This window comes from Perissodus microlepis, chromosome 11 (genome assembly GCF_051167445.1).
Source record: "Perissodus microlepis isolate ML-2025 ecotype Zambia chromosome 11, ASM5116744v1, whole genome shotgun sequence".
Classification (NCBI taxonomy): Eukaryota; Metazoa; Chordata; class Actinopteri; order Cichliformes; family Cichlidae; genus Perissodus; species Perissodus microlepis.
In genome coordinates this window covers 11663685-11683767 of record NC_140471.1, presented here as the reverse complement: position 1 = coordinate 11683767, position 20083 = coordinate 11663685, and the positions used below count along the sequence as shown (strand labels likewise).

The following is a 20083-nucleotide window of genomic DNA, read 5'->3' as shown; positions in this document are numbered from 1 at the left end:
TCCTCTTCGGGTTTTTGGGGGATGTTGCTAAATCCGGGTCCGATAACAGGCACCACACCCGCAGTAGATGTGCTCGGTGTGAGGTCTCGCAGCAAGCTATCAAATACGGCGCATTTCTCGGCTTAAAAAAAAAAAACGCTATGTGTCGCCAGGTGTTTCATCGGATTTGAGGTGTTACCTCCTTTGACAGTATCACAGTATCAGCTTAAAGCACTTGTTGCAGGCTGCTGACTTTGCATATTTTGCTGTGAAGTACAGCCAGACTTTTGACCGCTTCGCCTTGGGCATTTTTAATCTGTAGCTCTGCTCTAAAAGAACGTACGTACCTGGACCCGCCTACTATCCTCGGAAACGTAAAATGATTGGCTAGAAGTGTATCACAGCTCAGGAAAAAAAAGCACCGAAATAAAGCACCGAAATGTGCGCTGCTTTTCGGTCTGGTTACTACCGTTTATGTCAGAACTGGTGCCATTATGGCACCGGACACCGGTACCCATCCCTAGTCATAACTCATGTTGATTACTGGCATTTAGATGTGCATAAGTATTCTTTATTTATTAGGTATTTAACTGCATATTACAAATATAAAGAATAGAATATTCGTTACATGAAATAACATCAAACAATGCAACAATATTTCTATGAGCTACTAAAATACGCCAAATGAAATCTATTCAGTACACGCAGGAAAACAAATAAAAGATAAAAATGCTAAGACCCAAAATTGTGAGTTTCAACACATCTGCTCTGAGCTATGAAAAAACATGGCTTGTATTAACGAAGATTCTTAGTAGTAAGAATTTAACAACATGCCACCGTTGCAACAAGTCAGTTTGGGAAATTTCTTCACTCCTAGTTATTCCACCATCAGCTAAACTACAAAGTGTTAGACCATGTAAAGTTACAGGGCGGGATCACTGAGTACTGAGACACATAGTGCATGAAGGCTGCCAGTGCTTTGCTGACTCACAAATTGTCCAGAACCAAAGATTCTACAGCTAACGAATAGATCATTTAGCTAACAACACTCTACTTCCTGTTTGATCGATCACATGGTTGTAAACATGATTATGATATTTCTTACGGCTTGTTAGAATGAACAGACAGATTTTCTGAAACATATTCATCTGGACAAAAACTGTTTTTCCCTACTTTTTCTTAATATTTATTTTAAAACACCATTTTGAAATAAAAATGAAAATACAAGGGTTTCTGTAAAGCTATCGTTCACATCAAAACAGCCTCAAGGTTTGTTAAAATTGCCATCTGTTTCTGCTGTTTGCTATTCTTTTCTTTAACCATATTTATTGTTTATTTCAAGGAGTAGACTTGTTTTGAACCTCATGACAGAAACTATGCACAATTTGAACATATTGACACTGTAGCAGTTCACTGAATATGATATGGAGTGCTCCTCACTGTGGGGATAAAACCCGGCAATGGCAACTGGCAGAACCAGAACAGCCACAGTCTGGTGCACGCACGCAGCTTCACCATCTGTCAGCTCCGGCCTGATAAACAACAAATTACAATTCTGATGACTTTTTCTGTGTTTTTGAAGATTGGGTTTACATTTTTACATTTGTTATGTATTTTGGGATTTTAAAATTGAATTTTTTACATTGGATCCTCCAGTTTATACTTGCAGGTGTCTATATCTGTAATTGTTCATGTTCATTTTATTCAGGAGGTGCATCCTTGGATCTGAAGGCTTGCCCCCAGAAAGCAGCTAAATGGATCCTTGACATGACCTGGCTAAATCTTGTAGAGCTCAGCAAACTTTGGCAGTTCGCTGATATACTGGATCAGGTACAACATACACTTGATCAATTTAGACATGCCTTGACAGCTGTATGATAGTGTCCTTTAGCCTACAGAAAATCTACCCACTTGGACTTTTATCTTTTAAGTCTTCAGATAGCAGTTCTAATCTATCACATACACACCTGCACACTCACACACTCACATACACAGCAGTTGTCTCAAGGTGCTTATTAAATACTTTTCACAGCTCTTCTTTGCTCTAGTAAGCATGTCAATATCAGTCTCATCATGGCTCACTTCATTTCCCTCTTGTACATAGACACACACTCATCATTATGGACTGTCACTCACACTTAAATACACACACCCTTGTGGATGAATGACAGCACTGTAGTCCCCATGGAGTCAAAACTCAGTGCTCTGTGAAATGAGCTTAGTTGGAGAAACTTCCAGTCAAATACTTTTGGCTGAGCATGTGTGCATATACAAACTGTGTGTGTGTGTGTGTGTGTGTGTGTGTGTGTACTTGTTTGAATATCTTTGTGAGGACAGTCACTTGTGGGGATGCCGGTCCTCATGAATTTGAAGGCATTTTTGAGGCTCAGAATGTGGTTTTAGAGTTACAATTAGGTTATGGTTAGATTTAGAGTTAAGCTTTCATTTCTGATGGTTAGAGTTAGGGAAAGCATTATGTCAATTCAATGTCCATACTAAAATGTGAAAGTCGTGTGTGTGTGTGTGTGTGTGCACTTGGAAATAGACATTTGTTTTTTTTAAGCATGAATCACAGGGATAGTTGGATTAGCATTTCAGATGCAGGACTTAAAATTGTAACACACTCTGTTTTATCAGTAATTACTGTTAATTACTCTTCAGCAAAGCACTAAACCCCTAAAATACTTTAATGCTTTCAGGGCTAATAAACAAACATAAGCAACTCTCAGTTTAATGTTAAGTAGCAGCAGGTAGCTTTTTGACTGCAGTAAGTAGTCATTAAAGGGCATACTCTTTTTCAAGATTACACACATGCCTAAATATGAGCAATATTTTGAAGGTACATTTTTATTGAGATTTAGAAGCAGGGCTTGCTTTATCCCTTTGAAGTGACTTGATTTCTTAAAGAAACTAGTTGTTAAGATGTTGTTAATACAGCTTTATTAGGAAACCTGCCTAATTTTTTCTAATTTTGTTTGATTACACACAGTTATCCATGGCAATGCTGTTGTTACTAAAGATAAAACATGCGTGTTTAAGGTGATTTATGATTATGACTTGACCACCATATGTGTCGGTATCTGAAGGTTTTGCAATGGTGATAGTTTATAATTTGGGCCTAAATAAGCAGTTTTCCAAGAACAACATCCACCCACAGGTTGGGAACGTTTTTGCTAGATGTTATTGGATTAGCCCTGGACTGAAGCTGGACTGGTTGAGGTCCCCCTGGATGTTGTGGCTGTGTAGCAAATTAAAGTGAAACGCTCTGGATTAGAGAGGTGGTGAAAAAAAAGACAAGGAGGAGGTGGTGGACTTTACGTCTGCTGATCTGACCATTCAGGTGCTCAGGTTAAAATTATATTTCTAACTGTTCTGCTTTTAGCAAAGTGACATTGAAGTTGACATTGTGTATTTCTTCATAAGATACACACCAATGGTATAAGTGAATGGGCTAGTTTTCTTGCAGTATTATTGTGAGGACAGGTCTGACTTTCGATGTTATTCAGACAGACGTTTTGAGGCTTAGTCAAGCATTTAGTGATGATGTTTGAAAATGGTCAGTTATCTTCTTCTACGTCTTCACTTTGTACTACACTGGATGCTCTTTAAAAGCAGGACAACTGAATGAGGAAAAGAGGAACAGGTTTCTTTTCATCGCTGTAGCCAGGGTGATACTACAATTTTAATTATAATTTATTTGTCACTATTAACAGGATACATAACACAGGCTTTTAAGGTTTCTGTCATTAAACTACTTCTTAAATTCCTTGCTTGATCTAAGTGTCTCATCTAATTATAGACCATATTGCAACCATCTTATTTTAAAAAACTATCCTGTACAACAAGCTCCTAATTTTAATTCAGAGACACTTCCTCTGTTTTAAGATAAATAAAACGTTCCTTTTTTATAAAGCCTATAGTTAGCAATAAAAATAAACCTCAATTAAAATCAAATTGAATTGGATTAAACTGAATTTTTGCTTCTTTTATGTTTTTGTTCCAAGAAAAAAAATGGAAAACTGCCTATTTCACCTGTTATGTAAAAGTGAGCCTTTAGAAGAGTAACACTTGCTCTCAGTCTCAAATCATTGAATCTCCGATAAATTTGGAGCAAAAACAGTCTTTACTTGTTAATGTGTTAAGTGGATTTCAGTCTGGCATCAGAACGGGGCACAGTACAATTACTGCTGCTTCTGAAATGACCTTGTGGATTCAACTGCAGAAAGTAATTTGGGCTGCCAAAAAGGGCATCTAAGAACTAAGTCATGTTTTTCTTGGGGATCAAATACTTATTTCTTACAATGATAGGTGAATCAATCTGTAACTTTTATGTAATGTGTTTCTTCTGGATTTTTGGTTGATATTCTGTCTTTCTAAATTGAAATGAAACAAATTGGCAACTTACAAATTCAGCAGGGGATCAAATAATTGGTCCCTCCACTATGTATGTGTTACCTTATGACTGACTGCTAAACTGTCTTGGGTATATCCTCAATTTTGCTCATTTTTTTTTCTAAATTTGATCCTAAAGTATGTGAGAGTTTAAAGCTATATTGATGAGCTGTATCCACTGTTATACAGTTAAAAGGTTATTGCCATGCCATTGCCATGCCACTTCTGCTAGTCTAGTTTCCTTTGTGCTTCGTTGTGATAAACAACAATATTAGCACAATCTGTTGGCATATTTTGTGCTATCACACATGCAGATCACATCTTGGAAGCACATGGTGTTTACAGCAGTCTCAATTCATGGCCTCCTGTTATTGCATAATCATCTAGTTAGGTCACGCGTTACATGTTGTGTCCGTCTGTGCTCGTTATAAAATGAAGTGCCATAAATAAGACTTCTTCCATGCATGAGACCTCAGCTATATTGTCATGAATTGCTGTGTGAAGCAGGCAGGATAGGACAGAAATGCAGACTCACACTCAGAACAGCTTTATTGCTGGACGCCAGGAATACAAAACTTACTAAACTGGGAATACACATGAACTACACAGGCAGGCAGAACACACAGCGGGGAAATGAGGGAGATCGCGACGCAGGACAGAGGGAGACGCAGACATAAATACACACCAGGGCAAACGAGGGAACAAACTACAGGAGGGAACACAGCTGAACGTGATCTAACTAACGAGACACAAAACTGAACATGATGCACACCAGACAGAAGACTATCAAAGTAAAACAGGAATCACTAAGACAGAGACCAAGTCACACAACTTGACACGGGAGCTGGGAGGAAAGAAAATTCAGGGAGATGAGACGGACCAGGGAGATAACGGGAGGAGACAACGAGGGGGACACGGAAACAGTTAAGGGAGACGAGACACAGAGAGAGCGAGGGAGTGCACATAGTCAAACAGAGAGGGACACAGTGGGCAGAGACACAAGGGGAACCTAATGGACAAGGAACCAACCAGGGAATATAAGTAACTCAAAATAGACTAAACTTAAGACTGTTAATGAACCTAAAACAAACCATGATACAAAATGACACCAAAACACAAGAAACTCCAAATGTTAGGTCAACATGACCCAGAGCCATGACATATATTTCATTGCATTAACAAAGTAGATATTATTTATATAATGTATTGATTTAAATGTTATGCTCTAGCCTCTTACCTATATTTTACAACATGAGTTTGAAGTAGACAAGACTGCACAAAAATGATAATAATTGGCACAGACCTGTTGCGCAGGTGCAGAAAGGCACACGGTCATCATTGTCCTTATGCACATTAGTACTGTTTGGACAATTTGTGGCGTGCATAATGAATACATCATGATATTTAACACACATATAGGGTACATTTCATCCTTTTTTTTGTCTTTTTTTGTTGTTACTTATAAGCTTTCTTTTGTTGGCCACTTTGAAGATCACTTTGTGTCTAAATATGTTTGAAGTGTTCACAGTATTCTTTTATCTTTTCTGCAGATTTTGATGTGCTGTAATGCAGTTAAAGTTTTGCCCCGTTTATATTTGTTTCCCACGTCAGAGCTTTTTGTCACAGATAAGTCTTCTTACAGATAAGTCGTAACGAGAAACAGTGGAAGGCTTGGTTTGACAAGGAGGCCCCAGAGGAGGAAGTAGTCCCAAACTCCTATGACCAGTCTCTTGACTGTTTTAGACGGCTGCTCCTCATACGCTGCTGGTGTCCTGACAGGACCATCGCACAGGTAAGGAGAGACATGTTTATGCATGGCTATAGAGGACAGATACAATGATTAAATTCAGTTTTCTTTATATAATGCCAATTCAAAACAAAAAGTTCCTTGGAACATTAATATTGTAATAACTGTTATAAGTTCCCCTGTGAACAAGCCTTTGGTGACGGTGCTCCAGAATTAATGATTGGGTCCTTGGCAGAAGCTGGTTTAGGTTCAGAAAGGGAGGCCATCTACTGCGACTGGTAGGGGAGGGGTAAAGAGGAGAGAGAAAAGGAGAACATAGAGAGACCAAGGACAAAACATAAACTACGGGAGTGAGAAGGGAAATATTAACAGTATGAATATCGCAGTATAAACTTTAAAAGCATCAGAAGAGTCTAACCAGCCTATAGCAGCATAGGATGGCTAAGGGTCACCCAATCCATTTTCTTTAATTAGAAAGCCAAACATTGGTTGTCTGTTCTGTTTTTTGGTCATGCTTTTGCCTCCTTTATAATATACAACACAACAAGTAGAACAGGCAATGTAAATCTACTTTTCTCATTTCTATCATAGTGCATTTTCAATAGTATAGACTGCAATTAAATTAATAATTACCACTAAAGAAAGAGAAAAGGCTTAAAGTTGCTAATCCGAGAGTTAATGGCTTAAAGCTTGGGAAGAGATACCTCCTGACTTAAAAATACAGCTGCATAAATGAGACACGGACCACAAAACAAGAATGTATAATCTCTTAATCTTCACTGAAAGCTGCTTGGTCAAAGCTCTTCTTGAGATAAGAAGCAGCTTGTATAACTTGTTGTTATACAGCTTTCACCCTGCAGCCTGCTGTGCCTGAATATTTACAGTGGCTAAAAGATATTCAGTTTTACTGATGGATAGCTTTCTGGCCCACTGAAGACAAGCCTGGAGTCCAATTTATTTTGTTAAACTCACAGTCCAGTCCACAGTTGCCCTAGCCTTAAGGGTAAAAAGAGTTAGCCAGTAAAGAAAATGCTTTGAAGAATTATCTCAGTTCTCAGCTTTCTAGAAAGTAAATTTATGCCAATATATACTATTGGACTACTTTGCTCAACTCTTTGCATTACAAAGCATTTAAAAAATTACATCTGCTTTGCATCATATTCTTTCCTTTAGGCCCGTAAATACATAATGGATGCAGTAGGGGAGAAATACACTGAAGGGGTGATTCTTGATTTAGAGAAGATGTGGGAGGAGTCGGACCCACGAACACCTCTCATCTGCTTCCTTTCAATGGGCTCAGATCCAACTGACTCCATTATAGCACTCGGGAAGAAGCTGAAAATCGAGACCCGTTATGTATCCATGGGTCAAGGACAAGAGGTCCACGCACGCAAGCTTCTGCAGCAAACTATGGCTAATGTGAGTGGTGGGATATTACTGCTGTTTTAGCAATACAGATGTTCTGTCTCTAAAAATGTGGTTTGGAATTTATAGTCAAAGGAGCTTGCAAAGAAAGGCGTCTGGACTTCTTTAAGTTACTGGCCCAGGATGTGAGTGGGCATTAAGGCGTCTGGGCATTAAGGCGTCTGGGAAGACGCCTTAATGCCCACTCACATCCTGGGCCATCTGACCTCAGGAATTCGCATGATAAGGTGGGGCCAGGTTTCACAATGAACACACCCGAAACTCTGGCTGATTGGGACCCACACCCAGTTTCACACCTTGGCTCAGGTGATTAGAGGATCATCAGGGGGTCCTTTTGTCCCTCTGTGGGGGGATACTCCCACTAGGTTTATATCTGGGACTCTCCACCATTTGACCTTAGAACTGAAGAAGCTTCTCGGATGAGAGGTGAAACGTCTTCAAGTAACTTAAAGAAGTCCAGATGCCTTTCTTTGCAAGCTCCTTTGACTACGATGACCTGGATGACTGAGAACCTTCACAGACGTTTGGAATTTATAGAAATTATTTAGGGTTTTCTTGAACTCATCATTTATAGTCTTCGTCATGGATGATAGGCATACTACTGTGTTTGTCCCCAGGGTGGCTGGGCCTTACTCCAGAATTGCCACCTGGGTTTGGACTTCATGGATGAGCTCATGGACACTGTGACAGAGACAGACTTTGTCAACGACAGCTTCCGCCTTTGGATGACCACTGAGGTCCACAGACACTTTCCCATCACACTTCTCCAGATGTCCATCAAGTTCACCAATGAACCACCACAGGGCCTCAAGGCAGGACTTAAGAGGACATATGGCGGTAGGTTTGGCTCACTTAAGCTCACATTAAAGAAGTCCAGGAATACTAACCAGTTTAATAGATCCAATTGATCTATGTGATAAAGAAAGAGGACCTAAGAGAATGAAATATATTCCAATATTGATGTGTACATTTGGAAATGCAGATATACAATAGACCTCTACTCCGTGATATCCATGATAGGAATAAGTAAGTGAATAAAAAGATGGAAATGTGGGAGGAACACCTGTTTGATGCTATATTTATTGTATTCCGGATTTTGTTTTTTACCCATGTTACCCAAGGTTGGTAAAATTTTAAACAAGTCTGAGTTATCTAGTCTGTGTTTTGGTCCAAAACATAAGGGTGAAGAAAGAAAAGAATCCTTAAAATGTAGGAACAAGCTGTCTTTTCCTGGCTCAGATGACATGGTTCCTGGAGGGGAATTGAGAGCGTATCTACAGCTTGAATTCTGATTTCGATTAGTAATTGCAGTTTGGTATTATATCAGAAAGAAGGTATTATTTTGACTGACATATTCAGTTCATTATCTTTTCTCCCACATTTACGCAACAAATCCTAAATGTTCGCTAAAAAGGAAATCTGTGTGTGCATGTTTGCGCAATGCTTGGTTTTAGAAGTAACTAACTTTATTCAGTTATGGATTATTGCTTTGAATGCTGACATTTAAAGCTCATACATTTCTGTAGATGTTACACTTAGCCTCCTTTTGGGCATGCAGTACATCTTTTTGACCTGCATGTCCCTGACCAGGTATAAACCAGGACCTTTTGGATGTCAGTAACATGGCGCAGTGGAGGCCGATGCTGTATGCAGTAGCCTTTCTTCACAGCACAGTTCAGGAGAGAAGGAAATATGGCCCCCTGGGATGGAATATTCCCTATGAGTTCAACCAGGCTGATTTTAATGCCACTGTCCAGTTTGTTCAAAACCATCTTGATGACATGGATATTAAGAAGGTAGGTAGAGTAACGCTTATTATTCTGTGTGATTAGGACTCTTGACCACAAAAAAATGTTAAAATGTTAAAAGGGTTGAGATTTAAAGAAAGGATATTGTAAATACTTATCTACAACAACCATCTGCTGGGAGTTTTAGAGCTTTCTGACTGTGTATGTATTCAGTCTGCTCACAAATTATATTGCACATTCATGAACAATTTTTTTGTCATCCTTTATCACTGTTTTATCATCTCCTTAGGGTATGTCCTGGAACACAGTTCGATACATGATTGGAGAGATTCAATATGGTGGTCGTGTGACCGACGACTATGACAAGCGCCTCCTCAACACCTTTGCCAAAGTGTGGTTCAGTGAGGAAATGTTTGGACCTGCATTTAGCTTCTACAAGGGCTACAGCATCCCAAAGTGCTCCAGTGTTGACCAGTATCTAACATACATTCAGGTCAGTCTCTGTGTCAGTGACTGAAAATTCATCTGTTTCCAGACAAAGGAGCTTGCAAAGAAAAGCGTCTGGACTTCTTTAAGTTACTTGAAGACGTTTCACCTCTCATCCGAGAAGCTTCTTCAGTTCTAAGGTCAAATGGTGGAGAGTCCCAGATATAAACCTAGTGGGAGTATCCCCCCACAGAGGGACAAAAGGACCCCCTGATGATCCTCTAATCGCCTGAGCCAAGGTGTGAAACTGGGTGTGGGTCCCAATCAGCCAGAGTTTCGGGTGTGTTCATTGTGAAACCTGGCCCCACCTTATCATGCGAATTCCTGAGGTCAGATGGCCCAGGATGTGAGTGGGCGTTAAGGCGTCTGGGAAGGGATCTCAAAACTGGATTATAGATGGCAGAGAGTTGGTGTCGTAAACCCCCGCCTCTGTTCAAAGATGGTCGCTCACAGTGGACATAGATGGCTTCTTTCACTCCTCTTTCAAACCATCTGTCCTCTCTGTCCAAAATGTGAACATTGGCATCCTCGAAAGAGTGTCCTTTATCCTTAAGATGCAGATGGACTGCTGAGTCTTGTCCTGTGGAGGTGGCTCTTCTGTGTTGTGCCATGTGCTTGTGAAGTGGCTGTTTGGTCTCTCCAATGTAGAGGTCTGGGCATTCCTCGCTACACTGTACAGCATACACCACATTGTTAAGTCTGTGTTTTGGCGTTTTGTCTTTCGGGTGAACCAGTTTTTGTCTGAGCGTGTTGCTGGGTCTGAAATGCACCGGGATGTCATGCTTGGAGAAAACTCTCCTAAGTTTTTCTGATACACCGGCTACATAGGGGATGACAATGTTGTTGCGTCTGTCCTTCTTATCCTCCCTCGTTGGTGTCTGGTCTTCTTTTCTGTGCCTCTTTGCTGACTTTAAGAACGCCCATTTAGGATAGCCGCACGTTTTGAGTGCTTCCTTTACATGTGTGTGTTCCTTCTTTTTTCCTTCAGGCTTAGAGGGAACATGTTCTGCCCGGTGGTGTAGGGTCCTAATTACTCCAAGTTTGTGTTCCAAAGGGTGATGGGAGTCAAAGAGGAGGTACTGGTCCATGTGTGTGGGCTTCCGGCAAAGCAAAGACCACAACATCACTGTTTTACCAGCTGATAAGGGAAGATGCACCGTGGTCCTAAACACTACAGATTACCATACAAAGATCACTACTCTCCTCAGTGACAACAATACCTACGAAGCCTTAAAGCGAGACCCCACAAGCAGCTACAAAAAGAAAGTTATAGCTTGCCTTCAAGACTTTGAAAAGGACAAAATTATTGACCGCCTTACATATCACCGCCTTTACCCAGGGGATGCCATACCCTGCATCTACGGACTTCCTAAAATCCACAAGGAAGCTGTCCCACTCAGACCCATAGTCAGTAGCATAAACTCAGCCACTTATAACATTGCTAAACACCTTGCTACCATCCTTGCTCCTCTTGTGGGGAACACCCCACACCACATCAAGAACTCCACCGACTTCACCGACAAGGTCCAGAAACTTACCCTGGATCCAGATGAAACCATGGTGTCCTTTGATGTAGTCTCTCTCTTCACTTGCATACCCACCACGGAGGCTGTGGAGACTGTCAGAAAACGACTACAAGAAGACAGCTCCTTGGAGGACAGGACCAACTTCACACCCGATCATATTTGCACACTGTTAGACCTCTGCCTCACCACTACATATTTCAAATACAACGAAGGCTTTTACAGACAAAAACATGGCTGTGCCATGGGCTCCCCCGTGTCACCTATTGTAGCCAACCTTTACATGGAGGAAGTGGAAAGGAAGGCTCTTGGCTCTTTCAAAGGAAGAGTACCCAGCCACTGGTACAGATATGTGGACGACACCTGGGTCAAAATCAAGACACAAGAAGTGGAATCCTTCACTGCGCACATTAATGCTGTGGATAAAAACATCAAGTTCACCAGGGAAGACACAAAGGACAACTGTTTGCCTTTCCTGGACTGCGCTGTGCACATTGAAGAGAACGGCAAACTCAACATCGAAGTTTACCGGAAGCCCACACACACGGACCAGTACCTCCTCTTTGACTCCCATCACCCTTTGGAACACAAACTTGGAGTAATTAGGACCCTACACCACCGGGCAGAACATGTTCCCTCTAAGCCTGAAGGAAAAAAGAAGGAACACACACATGTAAAGGAAGCACTCAAAACGTGCGGCTATCCTAAATGGGCGTTCTTAAAGTCAGCAAAGAGGCACAGAAAAGAAGACCAGACACCAACGAGGGAGGATAAGAAGGACAGACGCAACAACATTGTCATCCCCTATGTAGCCGGTGTATCAGAAAAACTTAGGAGAGTTTTCTCCAAGCATGACATCCCGGTGCATTTCAGACCCAGCAACACGCTCAGACAAAAACTGGTTCACCCGAAAGACAAAACGCCAAAACACAGACTTAACAATGTGGTGTATGCTGTACAGTGTAGCGAGGAATGCCCAGACCTCTACATTGGAGAGACCAAACAGCCACTTCACAAGCGCATGGCACAACACAGAAGAGCCACCTCCACAGGACAAGACTCAGCAGTCCATCTGCATCTTAAGGATAAAGGACACTCTTTCGAGGATGCCAATGTTCACATTTTGGACAGAGAGGACAGATGGTTTGAAAGAGGAGTGAAAGAAGCCATCTATGTCCACTGTGAGCGACCATCTTTGAACAGAGGCGGGGGTTTACGACACCAACTCTCTGCCATTTATAATCCAGTTTTGAGATCCCTTCCCAGACGCCTTAACGCCCACTCACATCCTGGGCCATCTGACCTCAGGAATTCGCATGATAAGGTGGGGCCAGGTTTCACAATGAACACACCCGAAACTCTGGCTGATTGGGACCCACACCCAGTTTCACACCTTGGCTCAGGCGATTAGAGGATCATCAGGGGGTCCTTTTGTCCCTCTGTGGGGGGATACTCCCACTAGGTTTATATCTGGGACTCTCCACCATTTGACCTTAGAACTGAAGAATCTTCTCGGATGAGAGGTGAAACGTCTTCAAGTAACTTAAAGAAGTCCAGACGCTTTTCTTTGCAAGGTCCTTTGACTACGATGACCTGGATGACTGAGAACCTTCACAGACATCCGTTTCCAGACTATTTCTCTTTTTTTCTCACTCAAAGTTCTGTGATATATTTATTGTTTAGCGGGGTGTCATTTATTTATTTGTTGTTGCTTTCTTGTGATGTGCTCTTGTTACATCCAAAATGCACTCTATGTGAGATTTCACAGATTATATATATGAGTTATTAGCAGTGTTGGGACTAACGCGTTATTAAGTAACGCGTTACAGTAACTACGTTATTATTGTGGTAACGAGCACGGTAACTAGTTATTATGCCAAAATCAGGAACGCGTTAGTCGTTACTGGGATTTAGATAGGGTCGTTACTCGTTACTTCGTGTGGTGGCTATCGCGGAGCTTCCACAGATTCAGTAACATTAGCAAGTGGTGGAGGCCAGCAGGTGGATGAGAGAAAGGGGACGCAGGAGGAAAAGAGACCCGAGGCGGCCGCTGGTCCAAGTGTGAACTGAACTTCAGGTAAGAAGTTATGACCTGCAGTCTATCTGGGTCAGATATAAACCGAGTTTAGGGGGAGTTTATTTTCGTTATTCTGACTTTTTCCGTACTGCGTACTAGCTAGCATGACGGAGTTTCTATACAGCTGGGTGGGTGCTATGAAGTTAATGATGTTGAACTTTATTTTGTTCATAAGTTATTAGAGTTGCCAACCGTCCCGTCTGGTATTCAGAGAAAATATTACGCGTTTCTTATTGAGGTGAAAAGGAACAGTTTGTCCCGTAATTCAGCTACAATGAAAAAGGCACAAAGCTGGAGTTATTCTGTGTCTTTGCTGCACAGCTGCCTCTTCTCCTCTCATTCTCTCCCCCTCCCTCTCCCGTTTCTACTTCAATCATGAAAACTGATCAATGATCAGCTGATCGGCTCTCTTGTTTGTTTATCGCCCACTTTGCGCCGAAAGAGGAAACAGCGGATGTCGCGTTAAACAACAGCAGCACGTTTGATCAGCTGTTGTTAGAATTTATTTAATATTAATTTCTAGTATCAGCTGATGTTTGCTGGAGCCACAGCTGCAAAAAAGCTGCTGGTCATGATGTCGGTTTGGTTATCTGGTGAGTGGGAAACATGAAGATGAAACCAGGAGATGTCCTTACTGAATCATCAGAGCTGAACAGGTGATGGAGAAACAGGTTTACCTTTTAGGTGACATGAATGAGTTGAAGGGAAGTTATGAACTGTTTCTGAGAGACAAATAACACCAGGATCCTTTTCTATGTAGCTGACAGCTGGTAACTGTGCAGGTGCGGATCTGGCAAAGTTTTGCCAGGGGGGCCAGGTAGGGCATTAACAGGGAGAGGTGGGCACAAGGAAATACTTTTCTTTCTTATTCTCATTTAAAATGACTAGCTTTTAAAAAAATAATTATCTGAATCTTACAACAAACGATTGATAGATTGATGCATATATACCATCAAAACAGTGAACATCACTGTCACAACAGTGTTTATTTTCATTCAAAGGCTTTATGATTTTTCCTATAATGGTGGGCCGGTCTCTAGTCAAAATGCCCGGGCCAATTTTCTGTCCCAGTCCAGCCCTGTATGCAGCTCATCTGCAGTCTGGTGTTGCCTACATCTTCCTATTCAGAAGGCAGAATTTCCGAGTTCTGAGTACAATCGAAAGCACCACGACTGCAGTTTTTGTGTTGGATGTAAAAGGCGCAAATGACGCTGTGACGTAGGCTAGAATCATGGCAGCAGTCAATGACGGTCCAGGCGTGGGATTTCTCTCGTGGAAATATGCACATTATCTTTTCCTCTCTATTGGTAGGTGGCACAGTGCACTTGTGGCAAGTAAGCAAGCTAGAAGACTGGCAAAGTTATGGAAGCAACACATTAACAAGAGAATTCTGAGTAAAACTAGTAAAAGTTACTTTCCCTAGTAACTAGTTACTTTGAAAGTAACGAGTAACTTGAAGTAACTGAGTTACTTTTGAGAGAAGTAACTAGTAATGTAACTAAGTTACTATTTTAAAGTAACTTACCCAACACTGGTTATTAGTGTGCTTAACTTGTAGGTGTGTGTGTGTCTAGGGGCAGTTCCTGAGCTTGTTTCATTAAAGGTAGTTTCATTATGATGGATGCTTATGGCTGTCAGGCTCAGCAGGCCCATTGTATTTGTGCTGCTTCTTAAACTGAGAATGACAACACAGCCTTAGAAAACTCATGCACAAACCTATACATATGCATTCATATGCACATATAGCACATTAAATCTGTAAATGTTGGGCAATTTCAATTTTTTTTTACATATTTTACTAATGTATGCTGCCAAGACTTGATGTTAAATGAAAGTTTCCACTCGTAGCTTTTATTAAAGATGTTAAACAGAAGTCTTGCATCATCTGTTCATGAATTGAAGCCCTTTTAGTACCCAGTTATGAATTGGACAAAGTTGCATAAGGATTGTTTTTAGTATTTGGATGAAAATTATTTACATGAAGTCCAGAACCCATAGTCATCATTAAATGCCTTGCTAAAGAATTAAAAGAACACAGCAAGGGATGCAGGCCATTCTGTCTAGTATAAGCTATCTCTGTTTTTCCGTCACCATCCATTTTTCTTTCCGTATTAGCCACGATCCTGATGTTTTACCCTGTCTGAAAACAGAATCCATCACGACTGAAGAAAGTATGATGCATCAATAACCACTCGCTGAAGTTGCTGAACAAGCAAAAAACAAACTTGCAGAAATGTGGTTATCTACTGGTACTGTCACACATTTTGAAGTGTTCTAGTTCAGCAGATAAAGGAACTGAGGTGAAGCCTGTGAAATTGAAACATTCTCTGTTTAGCAAGGGGAAATGTATATCTGCTAAATCATGCTGTAAACTGGGTTAAGAACTGTCCCAAATATAAAACAAAGCAAGACAAAACATTTGTCATCAGCTGGTTTTGTTTAACTGATCATATTTAAGTATTATACAGTACTTAAAAACAACACTGTGTTTAAAAACAACACAACGCTGTCACACTGATGGTAAAAACACAGGCCTTTACCACAGTGCCGCTGTGCCACTTTATTTTTTAACAAAACACTACGCTTTATGTATAAAGAACTGCCTATTCTACTACTTATTGAAGAAAAAGAATCCACAAAAGATTTTTTTTACTTTCTTTTATTTGTTCCAGATAAATTATAAATGATTTTTTAAAAAGCAATGAAATGCATCAGATGTCTCCCATGCTTTCTTTTCTGCTGTAATTTTTTTTTCTTGAACATAAATTGGCCTATTGAAAATAAAATGTAGTAAGAAACACTACATTTTTTCAATAGGCCAATTTATGTTTAAGAAAACCCCAACAATCAAATGATCCCATCTGAGCAAGCACTGGGCGACGGTGGGAAGGAAAAACTCCTTTGTCTTAAAAAGAAGAAACCTTCAACAGAACCAGGCTCAGATGGTGCGGCTTCTGTCAAGACCGGTTGGGGGTGAGGTAGTTAAAAAACTACTCTAACGGTACAGCACTACAGCTTTTTGGTGGAAATGGGTGGAAGGGTGGGTGTTACACCTCGTTTCATTGGAGGTCTTACAGGTGGTCGGGGTGTATATTCAGCTTTCTTACAAATGAACGGCAGAGGGACAGGACTAGGTCGTGGAATTATAACTGGTTGGGTGGGAATAATTCTGGATATAGGTGGAACACAAATCATATGAAAAGGTCTGTTAGTTGGCTTTTTCGTTGGTGGTGTGACTGGAGGAGCGGGTGTCAAATTTGTCTTTTTCGGTCTAATGGGTGGTAGCGGAGTCCGCTGTAACTGTTGTTCGTCAGTTGTATCTTCCCTGCCTACGTAAATGTATTTATTTTCCTCAAAAAGGGCAATGTCTTTTTCAACTTGACTCATTGCCTCTTCGAGAAACATTTTGTAATTGTATTTTTTGTGCTGTGAAGGGAAGATAGTAAAAGGGAGGGATTTATATTCAAAGTTTAGCTCATTAAACCTCCTCTTTAGGCCCTGGAGAATGTTTTGTTTCTCCTGTCCGGGCAGTGGTTTAACTGTTTCCTGTTGTTTTGTTAACCAGGCATCATTGTCCTGCTTAGCCTTTTCTTTCTCTGCGTTTCTTCTACGCAGGTAGCCTGGAACGATTCCGTAATCGTTTTTCTTTAAATAAAAGGGGACACGTCCAGATTTCTCAAGGAGCTGCTTGTCCCCTTTGCGTGTATCCACACAAGCAGGTTGAGCCATGACTTTCTTCATGCCTATGTGTTCTGGTTTTTTCCTGAATGTGTGTTCAGGTTTTTCGCCTTCTGGCCTCTGTGGGCACATTTCGCGATGAGATGGGGCCTTAACTGTTTCTGGACCCATGGTCCTGTGTTGGTGCTTATGTTGTTTATTTTTTAATAGAAATACTTCCCTATATTTAGATATATACATTGCTTGTTTGGGTGGAGGAAGAGGACTCTCCTTTGGGAGAATGTTATAAGCGCTTTCTACTGGAAACATAATTCAATCACTAGATTACAATCACCTGCAAGGGAATTCTAAAGGTACAGCACTACAGCTTTTGATGGAAATGGGTGGAAGGATGGGTGTTACATCTCGTTTCATTGGAGGTCTTAGAGGTGGTCGGGGTGTATGTTCGACTCTTTTACAAATAGGCGGCAGAGGGACAGGACTGGGTCGTGGGATTATAGCTAGTTGGGCGGGAGTAGGTTGCTTTCCGCTTCTGGATATAGGTGGAACACAAATCATACGAAAAGGTCTGTTAGTTGGCCTTTTCGTTGGTTGTGTGACTGGAGGAGCAGGTGTCAAATTTGTCTTTTTCGGTCTAATGGGTGGCAGCGGAGTCCGCTGTAACTGTTGTTGGATTTTCTGCTCTTCATCAGATGTATCTTCCCTGCCTACGTAAATGTATTCCCTGTTCCTCAAAAAGGGCAATGTCTTTTTCAGCTTGACTCATTGCCTCTTCGAGAAACTTTTTGTAATTGTATTTTCTGTGCTGTGAAGGGGAGATAGTAAAAGGGAGGGATTGATATTCAAAGTTTAACTCATTAAACCTCCTCTTTAGGTTCTGGAGAATGTTTTGTTTTGTCACGGTCGCAGTGGCAGACCGTGTGGAGAGTGTGTGGAGGACTCAGGTGCAGACACAGGCGTGGACACAAAACTGAGTTCGAACCAAAAGCGAGCCTTTATTGTGGCTGAAGAGAAGGAGTGCAAACAAGGCAGAAGCGCAGTGACAAAACTAAACTATAACTAAACTGGGAAAGTGATACCAGGATAAACTATGAAGACACAGGAAACCATAACTATGAATACAAAAGACTGGCTGTGACAACATGGAGGGTGGGAACACAGACGACGCGACACAGACTGTATGAAACACAGAGACTAAATACACATGAGGGATGATCAGGGGAAGTGGCCACACATGGGAGCACAGCTGACACACATGAACCTAACGACAGGACAGGAGAAGTGAAACTGAATACACTGACAATGAATACAGACTTTCAAAGTAAAACAGGAAACATGGAGATTAGACATGACGTGAACTAAACATAACCACGTAGACATGACGCATGAACCAGGGAGACTTAGTACATGGGGAGATGACATAAACAACTAAGGAACAAAACTAAGCTGCAATCTAGAAATTAACTAGGTGAACTAAGCTAGGCACAAATGAATACAAAAGATACATAAAACTCAAACACTGGGTCGCTCGACCCAGGACCATGACATGTTTCTCCTGTTCGGGCAGTAGTTTAATTGTTTCCCGTTGTTTTGTTAACCAGGCATCATTGTCCTGCTTAGCCTTTTCTTTCTCTGCATTTGTTCTATGCAGGTACCCTGGTACGATTCCGTAATCGTTTTTCTTTAAACAAAAGGGGACAAGTCCTGATTTCTCAAGGAGCTGCTTGTCCCCTTTGCGTGTCCACACAAGCAGGTTGCGACATGACTTTCTTCATGCCTGTGTGTTCTGTTTCTTTTCCTGAATGTGTGTGCAAGTTTTTCGCCTTTTGGCCTCTGTGGGCACATTTCACAATAAGATGGGGCCTTAACTGTTCTTGGCCCCATGGTCCTGTGTTCATGTTTATCATATTTATTTTCTAATACAATTGCTTCCCTGTATTTAGATATATATACATTATATGTTTGGGTGGAGAAGCATGACTCTTCTTTGGGAGAAGGTTATAAGCGCTTTCAACTGAAAACATGATTCAATCACTAGATTAAAATAATCTGCAAGGGAATTGCACAATTGTGTGTCGAGGCACCCCTATTTATGGATTTTTATGGCCTTGCATGTGACATCTGCCTTTGATCTTTGAACACGTAAAAACTCCATAGCACGTACAAACTCCGAAGTGCGTACAAACCCCGAAGCACGTAAAAACTCCAAAACACGTAAAAAATCCATAGCGCGTACAAACTCCGAAGTGCGTACAAACCCTAAAGCACGTACAAACTCCAAAACATGTAAAAACTCCAAAACACGTAAAAACTTCAAAACACGTAAAAACTCCATAGCACGTACAAATTATTTGAATATATATGAGTGCTTGTGTATAAATACACAAACGATACACATATGCTTTCAATTGTGTAATTTAAGTGATCTAGGCAGCTCTGTTTGGGAAGTTTAGTTAACACTAGAAATGTGGTTTGGAGTTTGTACGTGCTTTGGAGTTTGTAGGTGTTTTTCTCTAGGGGCCACCGTATATATTTAAATAAAAACATATATAAATAAAACCAATTTTTTTTTTTTACATTAGTAATTCCTTTTGTGCATAATTTTATATTGTTGTTTATAATAAATCAATTTAAAGCAACAAAACAACCTGAAGAGCCTGCTGGGAGCCAAAAGAGCCGGGTCTTGGGCCGAGTGGAAAGAGCCGGAAATCCTATCACTAGTTGGTTGATGCATTCTGTCGAGCACTTGGCGATTCCCCCATCCCTTCTGAACAAAACGGTCTAAGAATGACAGTTCTAGCCCCTGAGGTTAGGAAATTATAGCCATTTGTTTGAGGGGAATCCTCAATATGAGAACTATAGTGATGGGTCGGTCGCGAACGAAATGGCTCAGAGCCGGGTCTTTGACGTGAACGACGGGAGCCGGCTCCTTATCGCGAGCCGTGGGTTTTTTGTTTTTTTTTTCTTTCTCTCACCCTCTCTCTCGTACTTTTTTCCCGCTTCACTCAGCATGCGGGCCTTGTGCTTT

At 41.1% G+C, this 20083-nt stretch overlaps 2 protein-coding genes across 2 annotated transcripts in view; one reads left to right on the top strand and one right to left on the bottom strand.

Moving 5' to 3' along the window:
- The window catches only part of dnah5 (dynein, axonemal, heavy chain 5), a 99187-nt gene that overhangs the window by 65603 nt on the left and 13501 nt on the right, over nucleotides 1-20083 (top strand). The window contains exons 78-83 of the mRNA XM_084942585.1: nucleotides 1688-1809; nucleotides 6014-6163; nucleotides 7292-7537; nucleotides 8161-8380; nucleotides 9134-9339; nucleotides 9581-9784. Coding sequence (XP_084798711.1) covers nucleotides 1688-1809; nucleotides 6014-6163; nucleotides 7292-7537; nucleotides 8161-8380; nucleotides 9134-9339; nucleotides 9581-9784 — 1148 coding nt within the window. The remainder of the gene's footprint in view (nucleotides 1-1687; nucleotides 1810-6013; nucleotides 6164-7291; nucleotides 7538-8160; nucleotides 8381-9133; nucleotides 9340-9580; nucleotides 9785-20083) is intronic.
- Nucleotides 16387-17295, bottom strand: LOC146377305 (uncharacterized). Its single transcript, XM_084944378.1, has one exon. It carries the CDS (start codon nucleotides 17293-17295, stop codon nucleotides 16387-16389), a length of 909 nt encoding a protein of 302 aa, XP_084800504.1.

Bases quoted from the DNA above. Each gene is read 5' to 3' on its own strand.
- LOC146377305 (XM_084944378.1), bottom strand. From the start codon at position 17,295: ATGTATATATCTAAATATAGGGAAGTATTTCTATTAAAAAATAAACAA.